General features: G+C 54.6%; 1 protein-coding gene across 2 annotated transcripts in view; it reads left to right on the top strand.

Annotated features, from left to right (window-relative positions):
- Positions 1–23,469, top strand: part of KCNQ1 (potassium voltage-gated channel subfamily Q member 1) — a 124,066-nt gene that overhangs the window by 74,562 nt on the left and 26,035 nt on the right. Inside the window, exons 12-16 of one of the 2 annotated variants that reach the window (XM_029059161.1) lie at positions 11,005–11,080; positions 15,234–15,328; positions 16,493–16,539; positions 18,780–18,866; positions 19,009–19,070. In XM_029059161.1, coding sequence (XP_028914994.1) covers positions 11,005–11,080; positions 15,234–15,328; positions 16,493–16,539; positions 18,780–18,866; positions 19,009–19,070 — 367 coding nt within the window. The remainder of the gene's footprint in view (positions 1–11,004; positions 11,081–15,233; positions 15,329–16,492; positions 16,540–18,779; positions 18,867–19,008; positions 19,071–23,469) is intronic. The other variant, XM_029059162.1, reaches the window with a different exon arrangement.

The following is a 23,469-nucleotide window of genomic DNA, read 5'->3' as shown; positions in this document are numbered from 1 at the left end:
TATTTGTTAAGCGCTTACTATGTGCCGAGCACTGTTCTAAGCACTGGGGTAGACGCAGGGGAATCAGGTTGTCCCACGTGGGGCTCACAGTCTTAATCCCCATTTGACAGACGAGGTAACTGAGGTACCGAGAAGTGAAGTGACTTGCCCGGAGCGGCCCAGCCGGGATTCGAACCCGTGACCTCTGACTCCAAAGCCCGGGCTCTTTCCACTGAGTCACGCTGCTTCAGTAGGGCTCTGAAGAGGGGAAGAGAGTTAAGCAAGCCGCTTAACTTCTCTGTGCCTCAGTTCCCTCATCTTTAAAATGGGGATTGAGACGGTGAGCCCCACGTGGGACCACCTGAGGACCTTGGATCTACCCCAGCGCTCAGAACGGTGCTTGGCACATAGTAAGCGCTTAACAGATGCCATCATTATTATTATTATCTATAATTCAACTTATTGATATGGATGGTATTGATGCCTGTCTACTTGTTTTGTTTTGCTGTCTGTCTGCCCATTCTAGACCGCGAGGCCGTTGTTGGGCAGGGATTGTCTCTATCTGTTGCCCAGTTGTACTTTCCAAGTGTTTAGGACAGTGCTCTGCACACAGTAAGAGCTCAATAAATACGAATGAATGAATGGTGTTCCTCCCCCAGCGCTTAAGACAGCGTTTGGCACAGAGTAAATAGTCAACGCACGGCGTACTGGATAGAGCCCGGGCTTGGGACTCAGAAGGTCATGGGTTCTAATGCCGGCACCACCGCTTGTCTGCCGGGTGACCCTGGGCAAGTCACTTCACTCCTCTGGGCCGCGGTTTCCTCATCTGGAAAATGGGGATGAAGACTGTGAGCCCCACGTGGGACAGGGACCGTGTCCAACCCGATTTGGTTGTATCCACCCCAGCGCTTAGTACACCGCCGGGCACATAGTAAGCGCTTAACAAATACCACAAGTATTATTATTATTATTATTTCTGGGAAAGAATCACTGCCCTTGATCAATTGATTGATTGCCCTGAGCTCTGGGGAGATTTAGGAAAATCAATTTAGACGCATCGGCATCGCCCTGACTTGTTTGTTCCCTTTGTCCTCCCTCACCCATCCCAGGCAGCACTTATGTATATATCTGTCATTTTATTTATTTGTACTGATAATAATAATAATGATGATGATGATGATGATGGCATCTGTTAAGCGCTTACTATGCGTGAAGCACTGTTCTAAGCGCTGGGGGGAATACAAGGCGATCAGGTTGTCCCCCGAGGGGCTCACAGTCATTTTTGCAGATGAGGTAACTGAGGCCCAGAGAAGTGAAGTGACTTGCCCAAAGTCACACAGCTGACAAGTGGCGGAGCCAAGATTAGAACCCACGACCTCTGACTCCCGCCCTGTGCTCTTTCCACTGAGCCACGCTGATCTCCCCCGATTAGACCGTGAGCCCGTCAATGGGCAGGGATCGTCTCGATCCGTTGCCGAATTGTCCATTCCAAGCGCTTAGTCCAGTGCTCCGCACCTAGGGAGCGCTCAATAAATACTATGGAATGAATGAATGAATGTCAATCTCCCCCCCTGAAGACTTTGAGCTCGTGGTAGGCGGGGAATGTCACTATTGTTGGAGCGTACTTTCCCGAGGGCTTAGTACAGTGTCAAGGTACTTTCCCCAAGGGCTTGGAGAAGCAGCGTGGCTCAGTGGAAAGAGCACGGGCTTTGGAGTCAGAGGTCATGAGTTCGAATTCCAGCTCTGCCACTTGTCAGCTGTGTGACTGTGGGCAAGTCACTTCACTTCTCTATGCCTCAGTTACCTCATCTGTAAAATGGGGATTAAGACCGTGAGCCCCACGTGGGACGACCTGATTCCCCTGTGTCTACCCCAGCGCTTAGAACAGTGCTCTGCACATAGTAAGCGCTTAACAGATACCAACATTGTTATTATTAGTGTCCTGCACACGGTAAGTGCTTAAGAAATGCTACTGAATGAATGAGTGAATGAATGAATGGAAGGACCGGCCTTCAGGGGGGCAATCCCCTCAGTGTCCTGGCCCGGCCTCGGTTTCTCCTTGAACAAATATATGGATTGTGGACAATGCCGGGGCGGGGAAGCGGTCACTCCGGCCGCGGACATTCCCCTGGGAGCCGGTGGGCAGTGTGGGAGAGGGGTCACTCCGGCCGCGGACATTCCCGGGACGCTGGCGTGTCTGTGGTCAAGTGGGGCGCCCTGAGGCCCAGGCCTCCCCTGCCAGGCCGCGTGGTCCAACGTCCCGTCGCCCCCCGGCCCCAGAGAGAGCCCCCCAAGAGGAAGCCCCCGTCTTTCATCCCCACAGCAGCCCTGGAGGAACGGGTGCTCTAAGGGGATCCGTGTTTCTGCCCGTCGTACAGATGAAAAGGAAAGCGGCATGGCGAAGTGGAGAGAACAAGGGGCCGGCGAGCGGACGGTCATGGGTTCTAATCCCGACACGGCCGCTTGGCCGCCGGGCGACCCCGGGCCGGTCACTTCACCGTGCGTCGGTCACCTCATCTAAAAAACGGGGATCGAGACTGGGAATCATTCATTCATTCATCGAGACCGCTCACTCACTCGATCCTATTTATTGAGCACTTCCTCTGCGCAGAGCACTGGAACAATAATAATAACCGTGGCCTCTGTTTGGCGCTTACTACGTTCCAGGCGCTGTACTAAGCGCTGGGGTCAAAGCCTTACCGAAGGCCCATCTCCTCCGAGAGGCCTTCCCAGACTAAGCCCCACTTTTCCTCACGTGGGATAAGGACTGTGTCCAACCCGGTTTGCTTGTGTCCACCCCAGCGCTTAGTGGGGTGCCTAGCACGTAGTAAGCGTTTATCAAATACCACAATTATTATTATTGTCATGTGGAAACTGAGGCCCACAAAAATTCACCCGGGGTCGCTACCCGGGGCCCCTCGACGCCCAGACCTGATCAGGCCCGGGCCGAGGGTCATTCATTCATTCATTCAATAGTATTTAGTGAGCGCTTACTATGTGCAGAGCACTGGACTAAGCGCTTGGAATGGACAAATCGGTAACAGAGACAGTCCCTGCCCTCTGAAACGCTTACGATCTAATCGGGGGAGACGGACAGACAAGAACAATGGATCCTGGTGAGGGGGCCGGTTTGACCAGGAAGATAATAATAATAATACTATTGGTATTTGTTAAGCGCTTACTATGTGCAGAGCACTGTTCTAAGCACTGGGGTAGATACAGGGTCATCAGGTCGTCCCACGTGGGGCTCACAGTCTTCATCCCCATTTTACAGATGAAGTCACTGAGGCCCAGAGAAGTGAAGTGACTTGCCCAAAGTCACGCAGCTGCCAAGTGGCCGAGCCGGGATTGGAACCCATGACCTCTGATTCCCAAGCCCGGGCTCTTTAGAGGAGAGGGTGGTCCGGCAGAGACGTTTTCTGGGGGCGGGGTGAGGGTCCGCCTCGTCCGGGCCCGGGGGGTTTCGTGACTCAAATCCCCAAATTTCCAAGTGCGGCCGACCCCCGCGAAATGGCAAATAATACCAGCTGAGGTACTCGTGAAGCGCTTGCTATGTGCCAGGCACCGTACTGAGCGCTGGGATGGATGCGAGCGAGCGGAGCCGGACCCGCTCCCTGTCCCGCGTGGGGCTCCCGCTCTCCGTCCCCGCTTTCCAGAGGAGGCCGCCGAGGCCCAGAGATGTGAGGTGACTCGGTCAAGGTCACGGAGCATCTCTTGGGGCCGGGGGAGGGGGTCCCACGCGCCGTGGGGGCGGCGGGGAGGGGTCCCACGAGTCCCAGGCCCGAGGCCTTGACGTCATCCCCCGGAAGGCGCGGTCAGCGGCCGGGGGCCGGGGGCAGCTGGGGAGAATTTGGGCATTGTCCGCCCGCATTCCAGCCGGCTCCCTGCCCCGTCGCCAGGACGCTTCCATGGCCCCGAGAGGGAGTTGGCCGGAGCAGGCCGCGGCCGGGGATCGTCACTGTTTATTGTCGTAGTCTTCTTGTCCGAGCGCTTAGTAATAATAATAATTATTATCATGGCATTTGTTAAGCGCTTACTATGCTGGGGAGTCAGAGGTCACGGGTTCAAATCCCGGCTCCGCCGCCTGCCGCTCCACTTCCCTGGGCCTCAAGTGACCTCGACGTAAAATGGGGATGAAGACCGCGAGCCCCACGTGGGTCACCTTGACCTTCGTATCCTCCCCCGTGCTTAGAACAGTGCTTTGCACGTAGTAAGCGCTTAACAAATGCCATTATTATTATTATTATTATTATTATCATCCCTATATTGCAGAATTGTACTTTCCAAGCACTAGTAATAATAATAATAATTACAGCATTTGTTAAGCACGTGGGAAGCAGCGTGGCTCAGTGGAGAGAGCCCGGGCCTGGGAGTCAGAAGTCATGGGTTTGAATCCCGGCTCTGCCACCTGTCGGCTGTGTGACCGTGGGCAAGTCACTTCACTTCTCTGGGCCTCAGTTCCCTCATCTGGAAAATGGGGATGAAGACTGGGAGCCTCACGCGGGACCACCTCATTCCCCTGCATCTACCCCAGCGCTTAGAACAGTGCTCTGCACGTAGTAAGCGCTTAACAAATACCAACATTATTATTATTATTATTATTATTATGTGCCAGGCACTGTACTTTATTGCAGAATTGTACTTTGCAAGCACTTAGTAGTAATAATCATTTTATGGTATTTGTTAAGCGCTTACTATGTGCCAGACAGTGCACCTTCTTGCTGACTTGCACTTTCCAAGCCCTTAATGCAGTGCTCTGCACACAGTAAGCGCCCAGTACATACGCCGGAATGACAGAGTGAACGAACGTACTAAGCGCTGGGGTGGATCCAAGCCAATCGGGTCGGACCCAGTCCCCGTCCCAGGTGGGGCTCACGGTCTCCATCCCCATTTGACAGATGAGGGAACTGAGGCCCAGAGAAGGGAAGCGACTCGCCGCAGGTCACACGACAGCGAGTGGTGGAGTCGGGATTGGAACCCATGACTTTCTGACTCCCGGGCACGTGGTCGGTCCACTGCGCCGGGCTGTGCACACAGGAAGCGCTTAGTAAATACGTTTGAATGAAGGGGCTCGATGGGGGCAACGGTGGGGAGGGGGACGACTTCTCCAGCCCCGGACACGGGTCGGGGGGAGCGTGAGACGACAGTGGGGCGGCGAGGGTCTGACCTCCATCACCATCATCATCATCGTAATGGTGATATTTGCTAAGAGCTTACTATGTTCATTCATTCATTCATTCAATCGTACTTATTGAGCGCTTACTGCGTGCAGAGCACTGGACTGAGCGCTTGGAATGGACAGTTGGGCAACAGAGAGAGACAATCCCTACCCGACATCGGGCTCACAGTCCAGAAGCGGGGAGACAGACAATAAAACAGAAGCAGACAGGCATCCCTAGCATCAAAACAGATCAATAGAATCATCGATACATACACATCATTAATAAAATAGAGTAATAAATAATATATAGAAACCTGCCCAAGTGCCATTCGTTCATTCAATTCATTCAGTCGTATCTACTGTACTTTCCAAGCGCGTAGTACGGTGCTGAAGTGCTCAATAAAGACCGTCGAATGAATGAATTTACTGAGCACTTCCTCGTGCAGAGCACTGTAACAATAATAATAATTGTGGCCTTTGTTTAGCGCTCACTATGTGCCAGGCACCGTGCTAAGCGCTGGGGTGAAAGCCTTACTGAAGGCCCACCTCCTCCAAGAGGCCTTCCCAGACGAAGCCCCACTTTTCCTCATCTCCCGCTCCCTTCTGCGTCGCCCCGACTTACTCCTTTCGCTCTTCCCGCCACTTATGTATATATCTGTCATTTTATTTATTTATACTAATATCTGTTTACCTCTATTAATGCCTTTCTCCCCGCAAAGTCCCAGACTGGGAGTTTGTTGTGGGCAGGGATTGTCACTCTCCCTATTAGAGAAACCGCGTGGTTCAGTGGAAGGAGCCTGAGCTTGGGAGTCAGAGGCCATGGGTTCGAATCCCCATCCTGCCGCTTTGTCAGCTGGGTGACTGTGGGCAAGTCACTTCACTTCTCTGGGCCTTAGTGACCTCATCTGTAAAATGGGGATTAAGTGTGAGCCTTAAGTGGGATAACCTGATGACCCTGTGTCTACCCCAGCACTTAGAACAGTGGTCTGCACATAGTAAGCGCTTAACAGATACCAACATTATTATTATATTGTACTTTCCCAAGCGCTTAGTACAGCGCTCTGCACACAGTAAGCGCTTCATAACTATGATTGAATGAATAAATACAAGCAAATCGGGGTGGACTCAGTCCCTGTCCCACGTGGGGCTCACAGGTCTCATTTCAGAGAGGAGGCCACCGAGGCCCAGAGAAGGGAAGCGACTCGCCCGAGGTCACACAGCTGACAAAGCGGCAGGGTGGGGATTAGAACCCAGGACCTTCTGACTCCCAGGCACGAGCTCTATCCGCTACGCCGTGCTGCTTCTCGCTTGTACTGGGTGCTTGAGAGAGGACGCATTCCCAGCCCGCAACGAACTTGCAGTCTAAAGCGGGAGACAGACATTAATATAGAGAAATCACAGATGGGTGCATAAATGCTGTGTCAGGCGCTGTGCTAAGCGCTGGGCCAGATACAAGCAACGTGGGTTGGGCACAGTCCCTGTCCCACTTGGGGCTCACAGTCTCGATGAGAGAAGCAGCGCGGCTCAGGGGAAAGAGCGCGGGTTTGGGAGTCAGAGGTCGTGGGTTCTAATCCCGACTCCGCCCCTTATCGGCCGTGTGACTGTGAGCAAGTCACTTCACTTCTCTGGGCCTCAGTTCCCTCATCTGTAAAATGGGGATTAACTGTGAGCCTCACGGGGGGCGACCTGATGACCCTGTATCTCCCCCAGCGCTTAGAACCGTGCTCTGCACATAGTAAGAGCGTAGCAAATACCCACATCATTATTATTATTCTCTGGGCCTCAGTTCCCTCATCTGTAAAATGGGGATGAAGACTGTGAGCCCCACGTGGGACAACCTGATGACCTTGTATCTCCCCCAGTGCTTAGAACAGTGCTTGGCACAGAGTAAGCGCTTAACAAATGCCATCATCATTATTATTATTGATTGTGCTCGCGCCTGGAGCTAAGTGACCTAGCTTTCTGTCGTATCGTATCCTCCCCAGTGTTTAGTACAGTGCTCCGTACACAGTGAACGCTCAATAAATACATTTAATTGACTGAATGACTGACTAGGCACAGTTTGGTTCTCTGCCCGGTTGGGGCTGGGGAATGGTTCCTTGACTGAAATCCCCTGAAAGGATGAAGTGGGGAGTCCTGCAGCCCCCCGAAATTCCACCCCTCGGGGCAGAAGGCTCCCTGGGGGCCAAGGGCATCAGGTTGAAGCCATATGGCTCAGTGGAAAGAGCCCGGGCTTGGGAGTCAGAGGTCATGGGTTCTAATCCCACCTCCACCACTTGTCTGCTGGGTGACCTTGGACAAGTCGCTTAACTTCTCTGGGCCTCCGTTACCTCATCTGGAAAATGGGAATGAAGACTGTGAGCCCCACGAGGGTCAACCTGATTACTCTGGATCTACCCCAGCGTTTAGAACGGTGCTTGGCACTCAGTAAGCGCTTAACAAATACCATAATTATTATTATTATTAGAAGCAATATGGCCTAGCTCGTTGTGGATAGGGCATGTATCTGTTCATTGTTATACCGTACTCTCGCGAGTGCTTAGTACAGTGCTTTGCACAGAGTAGGCGTTCCATTATGAATGAATGAATGAGTAGCAGATAGAGCAGGGACCCCAGAGGACCTGGATTCTAATCCCGGCTCCGCCACCGGTCTGTTGTGTGACCCTGGACAAGTCACTTAACTTTTCTGGCCTCGGTTCCCTCGTCTGTAAAACGGGGATCGAGACCGTGAGCCCCACGTGGGACAGGGGCTGGGTCCGACCCGATTGGCTTGCGTTTACCCCAGCGCTTAGTAGAGCGCTTGGCACACAGCGCTTAAATACCATGAAAATAAAACAAATAAAAAGGAGGCCGGAAACACTTCTCCCTCAGCCTTGGGGGGGAAGCCGGGAATCCGCTCCCACCTCTGGCAGGTCCAGAGGGGTTGGGGGAGAGTCGGGGTGAAGAGGGGAGAGTCGGGGGGGGTTGGAGGGTCCGTTCTGGGTCACTGGGGGAGAGTGGATGGATGGAAAAGGATGGAAAAGGGAGATTCAGGGGTGTCAGTAGTTTGATCGATTGTTGGATGGTCCATTCTGGGTCACTGAGGAGAATTAGGAGAAGCAGGTTGAGCCCCACTGCCCGCTCCCAGCCCCCATGCCCCGTCCCTGCCCCTCCCCACCCCCTGCCAGCCTGAGGAGCCGCGTGGGGCCGAGTGGGCCGGTGCCCGGTGGCCCCCTCCGGCTGCGGGGTAACCAATCCCGGGCATCAGACATTCCGAGGCCGAACCGCCTGTCTGGGCTAGATTACAATCCGCCCCCTCCACCGCCCCCGCCGCTGCCTCTAAATCTGCCCTTGTTCAGCCTCACCATGACAACACTGCCCGAAACCCGAGCCCCAGGGCGCTGCCAGCCCGCGCGGTGGCCTGCCAGGGGGGTGAATCCAGGTGAACCTGGAGGAGCGGCAAGGGGGGCACGGGTGGGAGTGGGGAGAGGATCTGGTACGGCCGGCGGGCTTCGGGGGGTGTTGACTGCCCCCGTCCCGTCCCTGGGGGCATCTGGGCACCCAGAGTCCCGTCTTCTGTTCCCAGATCCCACACACCTGGTAACGTCCGCTTGCAATTCTTTGAGCACGTGTGGGCGAACTTGGTCTGAATGCCCAGAAAGATGACTACTCATACGTCCAAATAATAGTAATAGTAATCGGAATGGTACTTGTTAAGCGCTTTCTATGTGCCAGGCCCCGTCCTAATACAAGCAGATACAAGCCCATCGGGGTGGACACAGTCCCTGTCCCACGTGGGGGTCACGGTCTCAGTCCCCATTTTACAGAGGTCACTGAGGCCCAGAGAAGTGAAGTCACATGCCCAAGGTCACACAGCGGACAAACGGCGGGGCCGGGATTAGAACCCATGACCTTTTGACTCCCAGGCTCGTTGGTTCAGTGTAATTTCCCGAGGGCCGACCCCTCCGCTCCTCCGACTTCTCGGCCCCTCCACTCCAACAACGCTTCTGGACTGTGAGCCCGTTGTGGGCAGGGATTGCTTCTACTTGTTGCTGAATTCTACTTTCCAAGCACTCAGAGAAGCAGCGTGGCTCAGTGGAAAGAGCCCGGGCTTGGGAGTCGGAGGTCATGGATTCGAATCCCGGCTCTGCCACTTGTCAGCTGGGTGACTGTGGGCAAGTCACTTCACTGCTCTGGGCCTCAGTGACCTCATCTGTAAAATGGGGATGAAGACTGTGAGCCTCACGTGGGACAACCTGATGACCCTGTATCTACCCCAGCGCTTAGAACGGTGCTCTGCACATAGTAAGCGCTTAACACATACCAACATCATCATTAGTAGAGTGCTCCGCACACGTAAGCGCTCGATAAATACGACCGAATGAAAGAAGGAACCCCGAAGTGTTGCGGCCTGGCCCCTTCCCGGCTTTCGTTAGAGGCCAGAGGGGACAGGCCTACCTTCCCGCCCCTCCCCTCTCATCCTGGCCCTCGCCACCGGCCCCATCCCACCCTGCCCCCTCACCCCACCAGTGCCCCCCGGGCTTGGAGGTGCGGGAGAAGGGCAGCCCCCGCCAGCTACCTCTCGCCATCTGTTTGTCGGGCGTCACGAGGGGCAACGGGACCTAATTTAGTAAATTGGGTTTGGGCTTCCCAGCTGTGTCCTATTAGCTAATTGGTTTATCCAGGGGGGGCTCCTGACGGTGGAGGGGGGAGTCCCCAGCCCCCTCCCCCTGTTCATTACAGGGTGGCTGGGTCTCTCCTCCCGGGGACTAAGAATTGGAGCAGGAGAGCGGGCCGGCCCGCGACCCCTTCCCCTTGCCGCCCGGCCCCCACGGACCGGATCCCCTTCCACGGTCGGGGGGTCTCTGACCCCCGCGCCCCCCGCACCTGTGTCAGTCCAGTCGGGGTCCCTCCCCCCCTCCCCTCAGCTGCTGGGTCAGCTCGGCCGAGGTCTCTGACCCCGCCGACTCGGGTCAGCCCGGCCGGGGTCTCTGGCCACCCCTCCCGTGACAGCCGGGCCGAGGGCTCCGACCCCATCCTTCCACACCTGTGTCAGCCCGGCCGGGGTCTCTGACCCCCGACCCCAGGCATCTGGGTCAGCCGGTCGGGGTCTCTGAACCCCGGGCCCCCCAGCACCTGTGTCAGCATGGCCGGGGTCTCCCCGCCCACTTACGGACAGTCCCGGGAGAGTCTCTGACCTCCCCTCCCCCCCATCTCTTTCCTCACGCCTTCATCAGCCCAGCCGGGGGGTCTGAGAGCTACCCCTCCCACACACCTGTGATGGTAATTGTTAAGCGCTTACTATGTGCCAAGCACTGTTCTAAACCCTGGGGTAGATAGAAGGTCATCAGGTTGTCCCACGTGGGGCTCCCGGTCTTCATTCCCATTTTACAGATGGGGGAACTGAGGCCCAGGGAAATGAATAATAATGGTGGTATTTGTTAAGCGCTTACTATGTGCCAAGCACTGTTCTAAGCGCCAGGGTGGGATACAAGATGATCAGGTTGTTTCACATGGGGCTCCCAGTCTTCATCCCCATTTTACAGATGAGGTGAGCGAGGCCCAGAGAAGTGAAGTGACTTGCCCACAGTCACCCAGCTGACAAGCGGCGGAGCCGGGATTAGATCCCATGACCTCTGACTCCCAAGCCTGGGCTCTTTCCACTGAGCCACGCTGCTTCTCTCCCAAGCGCTTAGTACAGAGTTCTGTACACAGTAAGCGCTCAATAAATATGCTTGATGGACTGGCACATAGCTGCCTCTCTGGAGCCCAGAGTCCGATGGGGACCTGATGGAGGGAGAGGGCCGGGAAAGGGTGTGGGGTCTCTCGATCCCGGACTGGGGGAGCTGAATTGACTTCGGCCTGTCTCCTCTCTCCTCCCTCAGACTTGGGGAACACCACCGGGCGGCCATCAAGGTGATTCGTCGCATGCAGTACTTCGTGGCGAAGAAGAAATTTCAGGTGAGCAGAGGTCAGGGGTCAGAGACGGCCTAGGGGAGAGACGAGACCGCTCGGGCAAGGCGGGGGGCGGACAGAGAGCCGGGGGAAGCGGGGGGATGTTGGGGAAGGGGGTTCTGGCGGAGGAGGTGGGTGGGAGACGAAAGGGGAGGCGGAGGAGAGAGTCAGGTTGTGGCAACGAAGGAGGAAGAGAAGAAAATAGGAGATGGAAGAGAATGAAGCAGGGAGTTCATTCATTCATTCATTCGCATTTATTGAGCGCTTACTGCGTGCAGAGCACTGTACTAAGCCTTTGGAAAATACAATTCGGCAACAGATTGAGACGATCCCTGCCCACACCAGGCTCACAGTCTAGAAGCGGGGAGACAGACATCGAAACAAGTAGACAGACATCAATAGCATCGATATAAATAAATAGAATTAGATGCACTTCATTAATAAAATTAATTGAATAATAAATATTTCTATAATAATGTTGGTATTTGTTAAGCGCTTACTACGTGCAGAGCACCGTTCTAAGTGCTGGGGTAGACAGGGTCATCAGGTTGTCCCACGTGGGGCTCACAGTCTTAATCCCCATTTTACAGATGAGGTAACTGAGGCACAGAGAAGTGAAGTGACTTGCCCACAGTCACACAGCTGACGAGTGGCAGAGGTGGGATTCGAACCCACGACCTCTGCCTCCCAAGCCTGTGCTCTTTCCACTGAGCCACGCTGCTGCTCGATACTCATGTGCTGTGGGGTGGGGAAGGGGGTAGAGCAGAGGGAGGGAGTGGGGGCGATGGGGAGGGGGAGCAGAGGAGAAGGGGGGCTCAGTCTGGGAAGGCCTGGGGGGGTTGAAAGAGAAGAAGGGGAAGATTCATTCAATCGTATTTAATGAGCGCTTACTGTGTGCAGAGCACTGTACTAAGCGCTTGGAATGTACAATTCAGCAACAGAGACCATCCCTGTCCAACAGCGGGCTCATGGAAGAGAAGAAGTGGGGAGATGGGAGAAGAGAAGAAAGGAGAAGCTAGAAGAAGAGGGAGAGGAGGAGAGGAGGAGAAGAAATCAATCTAATCAATCAACGGTATTTACTGATTGCTTACTATGTGCAGAGCACTGTACTAAGCACTTGGGAGAGCAGAGTGGCTTAGTGGATGGAGCCTGGCACATAGTAAGCGCTTAACAAATACCATAATAATAATAATAATGGCATTTATTAAGTGCTTACTATGTGCAAAGCACTGTTCTAAGCACTCATCATCATCATCATCATTATTATTATTATATGAGAAGCAGTGCGCCTTAGTGGAAAGAGCACAGGCTTGGGAGTCCAAAATGGGGATTAAGACTATGAGCCCCACGTGGGACAACCTGATTACCTTGTATCTACCCCAGCGCTTAGAACAGTGCCTGGCACATAATAAGCGCTTAACAAATACCATCATCATTATTAATATTATTATTATCATGGGGATTAAGACTGTGAGCCCAATGTGGGACTGAGACTCTGTCCGGCCTGATGACCTTGTATCTACCTCAGTGCTTAAACAGTGCTCGGCAGATAGTAAGCGCTTAACAAATACCACAATTATTTTTAATATCATTACAGAGAGCCGGGGGAATACCGAGAGCCTGGGGGAGGGGAGGGCGATGGGGAAGGGGAGGAAGAAGTCCAGGTAGTGGAAGAGAAAAAGGGAGATGGAAGAGCAGAAGGGGAGAAATGGAAGAACAAAAGGGAGGAAATGGAAGAGAAGGGGGAAGTTGGAAGAGCGGAAGGCGGGAAGATGTGGAGGAGAAGAAGGGGAAGATGGCGAAGAAGGGTGGGAAATGGGAGAAGAGAAGAACGGGAGAGATGGAGGAAAGGGGAAGAGGAGGATGAGAAATGAGTTCAATCAATCCGTGGTATTTATTGACTGCTTACTACGTGCAGAGCACTGTACTAAGCACTTGGGAGAGTACAACACAGCAGAGTTGGTAGATAAGTTCCCCGCTCTCGAGCTTACAGTGTATAGAGGGAGGCAGACATTAAAATAAATGACTGATATGAACATAAGAGCTGTGGGGCTGAGGGTGGGGTGAGTATCAGGTGCTCAGAGGGCCAGATCCAAGTGCGAAGGAGAAAGAGGGAAAGGGAAGAGAAGAAGAGGAGGAGGAGGAACAGGAGGAGGGAGAAGAAGAGGAAGACAAGGAAGAGGAGGAAGAGGAGGAGAAGGAAGAGGAAGAAGAGGATTCATTCATTCAATTGTATTTATTGAGTGCTTACCGTGTGGAGAGCACTGTACTAAGCACTTGAAAAGTACAATTCGGCAACAGAGACAATCCCTACCCAAAAACAGGCTCACAGTCTAAAAGGGGGGAGACAGACAATAAAACAAAACAAGTAGATAGGCATCAAAAGCGTCAATATAAATAAATAGAATTACGGATTGACATCATTAATTAAATAAATGGAATAATAAATATGTCCATATATACACAAATGCTGTGGGGCGGGGAAGGGGGTAGAGCGGAGGGAGGGAGTCGGGGCGATGGGGAGGGGAGGAGGAGCAGAGGAAAAGGGGGGGCTCGGTCTGGGAAGGCCTCCTGGAGGAGGTGAGCGCTCAGTAGGAGAAAGGTGAACTCCTCGGTGTCAGATGAGGTCTCTCTGAGCGGTGAGGGAGAGCTGGGCCGAAGCCAGGCCAGCCCGGTCTCCGCAGCCCAGGGACCCTCCTCTTCCTCACGGACTCTCCTCCTCCTCCTCCTCCTCACGGACCCTCCTCCCCGTCCACGGTCAGTCCCTGCCCCCACCCTGGGGCCTGGAGCTCATTCGGATTCTCCAGGCTAGTCCGGGGATCAGGGGTCAAGGGCCGGCGGCCGGCCGGGAGACGTGTTCTGAGCTCCATACGCTGGCCAAACAAGCCACCGGCGGGGGGCTTCGAGCCTCCGGCCACGGGGTCACAACCCCTCACCAGAGCGTCGCCCCTTGGACGCTGCCCATTCAGGGCCGGGTGGGCCGGACACAGGCCCCGGAGGTGGTCATCGGCCCCTAGTCCGCCCCATGGGTGCCCAGGGGTCCGACCGTGGCTGGATGGGCAGGACCACTGTACCGTAGCTGCCCACTACACCATCCTCCCCCTCTGCCCCTCCGGTCCAGCCCGAAGCTGCATCCCCGGCCCTCCACGAGCCTCTCCGTTAGCCCCCCAGCTGGCCAGAGCTCCCCGTCCTCCGAGCTACAGACCATCATTATCCTCACTGTCAGAGCTCTGTACTGGATGCCTACCATACTCAGAGCACTGAGCCAGCCCCTACTGTGTAAAAGGGCGCTGTACTGGGCACCTACTGTGCTTAGCGCACTGGGCCGTTCCCTAGTGTGCACAGAGCGTTGTAGTAGACCGCACTGCTTCTCTGTCCTTCTGAACGTGAATTCCGGCATCCATCAAGGGTCCGGGGAGGGACTGACCCTCACTGCTCACCCAGAGTCCGCTAAGGACCAGTGACTTGGCCTAGTGGCTACAGCCCAGGCCTGGAAACCAGAAGGACCCGGGTTCTAATCCTGACTCTGCCATTTGCCTGCCGGGTGAACTTGGGTGAGTCATTTCATTTCTTTGGGCCTCCGTTTGCTCATCTGTAAAATGGAGATACAATACCTCTTCTCCCTCCTTCTTAGACTGTGAACCCATGGGGGACCTGATCATCTTCTCTCTACCCCAGCATCTAGTATAGTACTGGGCACGTAGTAAGTGCTTAACAAATACAGTAATTACGATTATTATTAGTGGCGATCCATGATCTGGGCCGGGTTTTTTTGGATGATCTGCTTACCTGTTGTCCATCCCCGCCCCCACCTGTTGTGAGGACAGGGAATGTGTCCGTTTACTGTTGCACTGTACTCCCCCAAGCGCTTAGCACAGTGGTCTGCAGTCATTCATTCGATAGTATTTATCAAGCGCTTACTATGTGCAGGGCACTGTTCTAAGGGCTCGGAATGTACAATTCGGCAACAGATAAGCGCTTACTGCACACGGTAAGCGCTCAGTAAATACAGCTGACTGGCTGACTGACCGACGGTGGAAAGCCAATCGAGGCCCGGGGTCCCCCCGGGCGGCGGGGGAAGGATTAGGGGGTGGGGATGGTGGACCCGCAGCATCCCCACTGCGGACAAGGTGTCTCCCTCCCCCCCCCGGGCCTGCAGCAAGCGAGGAAGCCTTACGACGTGCGGGACGTCATCGAACAATACTCCCAAGGCCATCTCAACCTCATGGTGCGGATCAAGGAGCTGCAAAGGAGGTATTCCCCCCCCTCGCCCCACTTGCCCGTGCTTGCCCCGCTCACCCCCGCTTGCCCTGGACCACCAGCTCCCACCCCTCTTCCTGGGCTCCCGCAGCTCCACACTCAGCCCCCCTAGATCGAGCTCCAAACTCCCCCTTGCCCCCTGCACCCCCACCCCAATGTGCCCCCCACGCCCCTCGGGACAACAGGGAGAGCGCCCCAAAACCGGGATGGATCTACAAAATGGGGATTAAGAGTGTGAGCCCCATGAAGGCCAGGAACTGGGACCAACCTGATTAGCCTGTATCCCCCCCAGAGCTTAAAACAGTGCTTGGCACATAGTAAGCACATAACAAATACCAAATTTATTGTTATTATTATTATCCAGGAGGCGCAGACTGGACACAGGCCCTGCCCCCATGCGGATGAGAGAGAGGGAGAGTGGCCACTCTGTGGAAAGAGCCTGGGTCTGGGAGTCAGAGGATCTGGGTTCTAATCCCAGTTTCGCCCCTTGTCTGCTGGGTGACCTTGGGCAAGTCATTTCACTTCTCTGAGCCTCATCTGCAAAATGGGGATTCAATATCCCATCAGCCTCTCATTTAGACTATGAGGGACAGGAACTGCATCCAAACTGATTAACTTCTATCTACCCCAGTACATTTGACGTATAGTAAGCACTTAACAATCTTACTATTAAGATTACTATTATTATACATTATTGTGTATTATTATTGTAGATTCCCATTGTGCAGATGAAGACACTGAGACCCAAAGAGGTTCATCCATTCATTCATTCAGTCATATTTATTGAGCACTCACTGTGCGCAGAGCACTGTAAAAAGCACTTGGGAGAATATAACAATAAACAGACATATTCCCTTCTCACAACGATCTTGCAGTCTAGAGAGAGTGACAGACATGAATACAAATAAGTAAATTACGGATATGTCCACAAGTGCTGTGGAGCTGGGAGGGGCCGTGTGAGTTCTCCAAGGTCACACAGCAGACCAGGGCAGAGCTGAGACAAGATTCCCAGTCTCCTGCCTCCCACCCTGGCACTACACCCATCGGGACACACCGGACCCTTCTTTGTGGGTTTGGGGGTCTGCTGGGGGTGGGAGACAGGGGGGAAGGTCGGGAAGAACCCCTGGGCTAACAGACCACCTTATCGTCCCCCACCAGGCTGGACCAGTCCATTGGAAAGCCATCTTTCTTCATCTCCGTCTCAGGTAGTGGACACAACCCCCTCCCCCCGATCACCACCCCCTGTAGGCCCACCTGCCCTGGGGAATTTCGGTGCCCAGAGCCGGGGAGGGTGGGGAGAACCAGGGTCTCCCTGCTCACGTTAGATGGTGGAAATGAGCTGGACCGAGCAAGGACATGCCAAGAATATACCAAGGTCAGGCCGGGGACACACCAAGGACATGCCAGGGTCAGACCAAGGACTCGCCCCTGGCTGTGGCTGCCCTGGAGAAGGGTTGGGCATAAGCCAATGCCAGGAGAGGACTTGCCACTCCCTCTAGGAAATTATGGGATTGACTGCGATTGGCTGACGTTGGCGGAGCACCACTGGTCCGGCGGGAGAGATGGAAGCACAGACCCAATCGTGCCCTTAGAGATTTTCCAGTTTGGCAAGAGAGATGGGACAGACACCCTGTTGCCCCGGAGGAGTTCCCAGGTGGTTCAAAGAAAGATGGATGGTAGAAAATTCAGGAAAAATGTTTAGAACGTTCTTGGGCAAAAGGTCCGTGCCGGGTCCCTGGGGGAGTCAGGGAAGTTGGATGGTCCGGCCCTGGTCACTGGGGGAGTCAGAGGTGTTGGAAGGTCAGTCACCGGGGAGAGTCGGGGATGGAGAAGGGAAAGTGGGGGGTGTTGGATTATGTGCTGGGGCACTAGGGGAGAGTCAGGGATGGAGAGGGGAGAGTCTGAGGTGTGGGATGATCAGTGTCGGGTCACGGGGGAGAGTCAAGGATGGAGAGGGGAAAGTCAGGGATGTTGGATGACCTGTCTCTAACCAGGCCGGAGACCAGCCAGTGACCTTCCAAGTACCCGGGGGGCTTCTTAAGGGCAGAGTCCCGAGTTGGGCAGCCGAGGGGCTTAGCCAGGGGGAGGGGGACAGTGGCGGGGGGGGTTGGAGGACCGTGGGTCGAGCTGATGTTTGCGGGAGGCAGGTGGTCCAGGGGGTGTTTTTGTGGCTCGCAGGGGCCGTGTCTGCCCCAGAGCCACAATGAAAGAACTGGAGAAAGGGAGATTAGTGATGAGACGGAGGGCAGGGGCCGCTGGGGTTATCAGCAGGCCCAGCCGCCGGGGTGAAGCTGGCAGGTGCAGAGGCCTTGGAGGCTGGGGGAGGGGAGGAGGAGGAAAGGAGTGGGGGAGGGAGGGAGAGGAAGCGAGACACACAGAGAGAAGGGGAGATAAGGGGAGGAGGGGAGAGAGATGGGGAGAGAAAGGAGGGGGGAGAGAGGGAGGAGGGGAAGGAGGAGGAGGGGACGAAAGGAGAGAGAGATGGAGAGGAGACAGGAGGGAAGGAGAGATGGAAGAGGAGTTGGAGGGGAGGAAGGGAGTGGGATAGAGGGGGAGGAGGAGGGGAGAGAGGTGGAAGGAAGGGAGAAGGAGAAAGAGGAGGGAAGAGGGAGGAAGAGAGAGAAGTGGAAGGAAGGGAGGAGAAAGAGAAGGAAAGAGGGAGGAAGGGAGGGGGTGGAGGGAGAGGAGGAGGAGGAAAGGAGAAAGGAGGAGGGATGAAAAGAAAGGAGAAAGGAGGGGAGAGGGAGGAAGGGAGAGAGCTGGAGGGAGAGGAGGAGGAAAGAGGGAAGAAAGGAGAGGGATGGAGGAAAGGAGGGGGAGAAAGGAGAGAGGGAGGAAAGGAGAGTGAAGGAAGGAAAGGAGGAGCAGAAAGGAAGGAAGGGAGATGGATGGAAGGAGAGGAGGAGAGAGGGAGGAAGGGAGAGGGATGGAGAGAGATGAAGAGGGAGGAGAAGTGAGGGAGAACTGTGGAGGGGGGAAGAGGAGGAGGGAGACAGGGAGGAAGGGAGAGAGATGGAGGGGAAGGAAGAGGAGAAGGGAGGAAGAAAGGGCCGCCCCTGCCGGGCACTCTTGGACCCCCGAGGTGGGGGCAACTCGGGGTCCCGTCTTGGCTCAGGGTCGCTCTTTGGTGGGGGCGACCCTTTCAAACCGGTTTACTGTCCAAGCAACCGAGGATTTCCCCCCAACACCCACCCCCCACCCCCAGAGGACCCCCCCCCCCCGCCCCCAAATCTTCTTCCCGGTGTGGTCCTTGTCTGGGAGCGAAGCAGGCCCAGTGAGGAGGGCCTGGGCCTCCGGGCCTCTCCCCATCCTGGGCCCCGGTCCTCACGGCTCTGTCTCTCCCTCTCGGTATCTCTCTGGGTCTCTGTCTTCCTCTCTCTGTCTCTGTCTCGCCCTCCCCCATCCCCCCCCATCACTGTCTCTGCCTCGGTTTGGCTGCCCTAAGACCACCCGCCCTCGGGCCGAGCCCCCAGCCCGTCCGGCCCAGGACTCCCACCCCGGAGGGGGGACCAGGACGCTTGGGGAGATGGAGGTAGGGGGAGGGGGTGGGGTGTGTGTGTGTGTGTGCGGTGGGGGATGCGGGGGGCCTGGGCGGGGGCGGGGGGGAGGGGGCGAGGGGGAGGAGGGAAGCCCGGCCCCGGGCCCGGGGTCTGAGCCGGAGCCTCTCCCTGCAGAGAAAAGCAAAGACCGGGGAAATAATTCCATCGGCGCCAGGCTCAACCGACTGGAAGACAAGGTAGGGAACCCAAGGCCAACGATGAGGCCCGGGCGGCCTCCCTCCCTTCCTCCATCCTTTCCTTTTTCCCTCCCTTCCTTCCTCCCTCCCTCTTCCCTCCTCCCCTTCCTTCCTCCCTCTCTCTCCTTCCCTTCCTCCTCCTCCCTCCTTTCCTCCCTTTCTCCCTCCTTCCCTCCCTTCTTTCTCCCTCCTTCCCTCACTTCTTCCTCCCTCCCTCCCTTCCTCCTTCCTTTCCTCCCTCCCTTTCTAACTCCCTCCCCCTTCCCTCCCTTCTTCCCTCCTTTCCTTCTCCCCCCTTCCTTCCTCCTCCCCTCTCTGCCTCCCTTCCTTCATCCTTTCTTCCCTCCTTTCCTTTCTCCCTTTCTCCCTCCTTTCCTTCCTCCCCCTCCCTCCCTCTCTTCCTCCATCCTTTCCTCTCTCTCTTCCACCTTCTTTCCCTTCCTTCTTCCTCCCTCTCTTCCTCCTCCCTTTCCTTCCCTCCCTTCCTCCCTCCCTCTTTTCTTCCTCCCTCCCTTCCTCCTTTCCTCCCTTCTTCCTCTCTTCCTCCCTCTTTTCCTTCTTCACCCTTCCTTCCTCCCTCCCTTTCTCTCTTCCTCCCTCCTTCCCTCCTGCCTTCCGCCCTCCCTCCTTTCCTTCTTCCCACCTTCCTTCCTCCCTCCCTCACTCAATAATAATAATGATGCTATTTGTTAAGCGCCGACTATGTGCCAAGCACTGTTTTAAGCGCCGAGGTCGATACAAGGTAAGCAGGTTGTCCCACGTGGGGCTCAAAGACTTCATCCCCATTTTCTATAGTAAAAAGTGGGAGGGGGCCCCGACTAACCCTAACCCTCTTCCCCCCTTCAAAGCCCTACTGAAGGCTCACCTCCTCCAGGAGGCCTTCCCAGACAGAGCCTCCCTTTTCGTCCGCTCCTCCTCCCCTCCCCAACGCCCCCACTCCCTCCCTTTGCTCTACCCACGTCCCCGCTCCACAGCACTTGTGTATATTTGTACATATTTACTATTCTGTTCATTTTATAAATGATGTGTATAGATCTATCATTCCATTTATTTATAATGATGCTACTGATGCCTGTTTACTTGTTCTGATGTCGGTTTCCCCCCTTCTAGACTGTGAGCCTATTGTAGGCAGGGATGGTCTCTACTTGTTGCTGAATTGTACTTCCCAAGCGCTTAGTACAGTGCTCTCCCCACAGTTAGCGCTCAATAAATACGAGGGAGGGAGGGAGGGAGGGAAGGAAGGAAGGAAGGAAGGAAGGAAGGAAGGAAGGAAGGAAGGAAGGAAGGAAGGAAGGAAGGAAGGAAGGAAGGAAGGAAGGAAGGAAGGAAGGAAGGAAGGAAGAAAGACTTGTATTGATGCCTGCCTTCCCCCGCTAGACTTCGAGCCCGGTGTGGGCAGGGATTGCCTTTTTTTATCGTGGTATTGTACTTTCTAAGTGCTTAGGACAGTGCTCCGCACACAGTAAGCGCGCAATAAATACGATTGAATGAATGAATGAATGAATGAATGAATGAATGAACGGGGCGGGGAGAGGGGCAGGGCGGTGTTTGAAGGTAAGGCCGGAAAGCTCGTCCTCCATTCAATTGTTCATTCCATCATATCATCATATACTATTACTATTATTATATTATTATCATTATATTATTATCATACTAACACTGTTATATTATTATATTGTTATTATATTATTGCTATATCGTTATTATTATAAGCATGGCATAAGTCTGGATAGAGCCCAGACCTGGGAGCCCGAAGGGCCCGGGTCCTAATCCCCTCTCTGCCACTTGTCACATGTGTGACCTTGGACAAGTCACTTCACTTCTCTGGGCTTCAGTGACCTCATCTGTAAAAAGGGGATTAAGAGTTTGAGCCCCATTTGGGACAGGCACTTCGTACAACCTGATTAACTCATCTCTACCCCTGCGCTTAGAACAGTTTTTGGCACATAGTAAGCGCTTCACAAGTACCATAATTATAATTATTATTAAGTCCGGTGGGTTTTGGAGGCGGCCGTTAGCTTGTGCGCGGCAGGTGGGGGCGGGGAGTTTATCTGGAGAAGCAGCGTGGCGTAGTCAATGGAGCAGTGGCCTGGGAGTCAGAAGGTCATGGGTTCTAATCCCGACTGCACCACTTGTCAGCTGTGTGACTGTGGGCAAGTCACTTCTCTACCTGATCACCTTGTATCCCCCAGCGCTTAGAAGAGTGCTCTGCACATAGTAAGCGCTTAACAAATACCAACATTATTATTATTCTCTGAGCCTCAGTGACCTCATCTGGAAAATGGGGATGAAGACTGTGAGCCCCACGGGGGACAACCTGATCACCCTTGTATCCCCCCAGCGCTTAAAACAGTGCTTGGCACACAGTAAGCGCTGAACGTATGCCATCATTATTATTCTTATTTAATAATAAAGGGCTCTGCCCCCTGGAAGCTCCCACTACAGTTCTGGGCCAGCCTCGGTTTTCTCATCCCTAAAATGGAAAAAGCGTTCACTTATTCATTCAATAGTATTTACTGAGCGCTTGCTATGTGCAGAGCACTGTACTAAGCGCTTGGAATGGACACTTATCTTTCCTCTTCCACGACCAAGGTGGTTGGGAGGGGCCGATCACCCCAGGTCTCTGGGGAATCCCTCGACCCCTTTCCCCCTTTCCCCGTCCCGACCCCGGACGTGGCCCCGACCCCGGCCCTGACCCGGACCCGGCCCCCGGCGGCTGGCTGACGTCCCGTCTAGGCCGGGGATCCAGACCCGGGGTCTCGGGCCTCTCTGCGGCCTTCGGGGTTAAACTTTAGCCACGTCGGCCCCCTCCTCCAACCCCCCCAGACCGGGGTCAGTCATCGGCCGGCTGGCCGGGGGCCCTGGGGTCTGCGGGACTCGGGTCGGTCACCCCTGGGAGCGGTGCCAATCGCCCCTTTTTTACAGACGGGGCAGCTGACGCAGTGAAAAGAGCCCGGGCTTGGGAGTCAGGGGTCATGGCTTCGAATCCCGGCTCTGCCACTTGTCAGCTGGGTGACTGTGGACAAGTCACTTCACTTCTCTGAGCCTCAGTGACCTCATCTGGAAAATGGGGATTAACTGTGAGTGGGTTCGAATCCCGGTTCTGCCACTTGTCAGCTGGGTGACTGTGGGCAAGTCACTTCACTTCTCTGGGCCTCGGTTTCCTCATCTGTAAAATGGGGATTAACTGTGAGCCTCACATAGGACAACCTGATTACCCTGTATCTCCCCCAGCGCTTAGAACAGTGCTCTGCACATAGTAAGCGCTTAACAAATACCAACATTATTATTATTATTCTCGTGCCCTCAGATAGTCCACACAGCGAGCTCTTCGCTGGACAACCACCACCGGCCTGAGGTCCCACGGGCTAGATGTGGATAGGAGGATTTAGGGAGCTGACAGTGGAGATCAATACATGCCCACCCCCAACACCGGGGCAGGAGAGAAAGAAATGGGGCGGGGAACACCACCGGCTTCGCCACACCCTGGGTAGACGCTGCTGCTCTCCACGCCCTCTGCCTACACCCAGATTCATTCATTCAGTTGTATTTATTTATTTAGGAGAAGCAGCGTGGCTTTGTGGAAAGAGCCCGGGCTTGGGAGTGCGAGGTCATGGGTTCTAATACCAGATCCGCCACCTGTCAGCTGTGTGACTTCGGGCAAGTCACTTGGCTTCTCTGGGCCTCACTTCCCTCATCTGTAAAATGGGGATGAAGACTGTGAGCCCCATGTGGGACAACCTGATGACCTTGTATCTCCCCCAGCGCTTAGAACGGTGCTGGGCATGTAGTAAGCGCTTACAAATACTATCATCATCATCATCATTATTATTATTTATTGAGTGCTTACTTTGTGCAGAGCACTGTGCTAAATGCTTGGGAGAGTACGATATAACAATAGAACGGACACATTCCCTGTTCCTGAGCTTACAGGCTAGAAGGGGAGACAGATATTCATATAAATAAATGAAATTACAGAAAGGGAAATAAGTGGGGGAGAAGAGGAAAGGAGGGCGCAGTCAGGGAAGGCCTCTTGGAGGAGGTGGGTCTGCAAGAAGGCTTTGAAAGGGGGGAGAGTCATTATCTGCTGGATTTAAACTTGTGAGTCCCACGTAGGGTAAGGACAGTGTCTGATCTGATTGTCTTGAATCTACCACAGCGTTTAGTACAGTCCTTGGCCCATAGTAAATGCTTAACAAATACCACCAGGGAAGCAGCGTGGCCTAGTGGATAGAGCACGGGCCTGGGAGCCAGAAGGAGCTGGATTCTAAATCCCGACTCTGCCACGTGCCTGCTGTGTGACCTGGGAAAAGTCACTTAATGTCTCTGGGCTCGGTTACCTCATTTGTAAAATTAATTCAATGGAATTCATTCATTCAATTGTATTTATTGAGGGCTT

Source organism: Ornithorhynchus anatinus, chromosome 3, assembly GCF_004115215.2.
Source record: "Ornithorhynchus anatinus isolate Pmale09 chromosome 3, mOrnAna1.pri.v4, whole genome shotgun sequence".
NCBI lineage: Eukaryota > Metazoa > Chordata > Mammalia > Monotremata > Ornithorhynchidae > Ornithorhynchus > Ornithorhynchus anatinus.
Note: the sequence above shows the minus strand (reverse complement) of the source record. Positions and strands in the feature narration are given on the sequence as shown.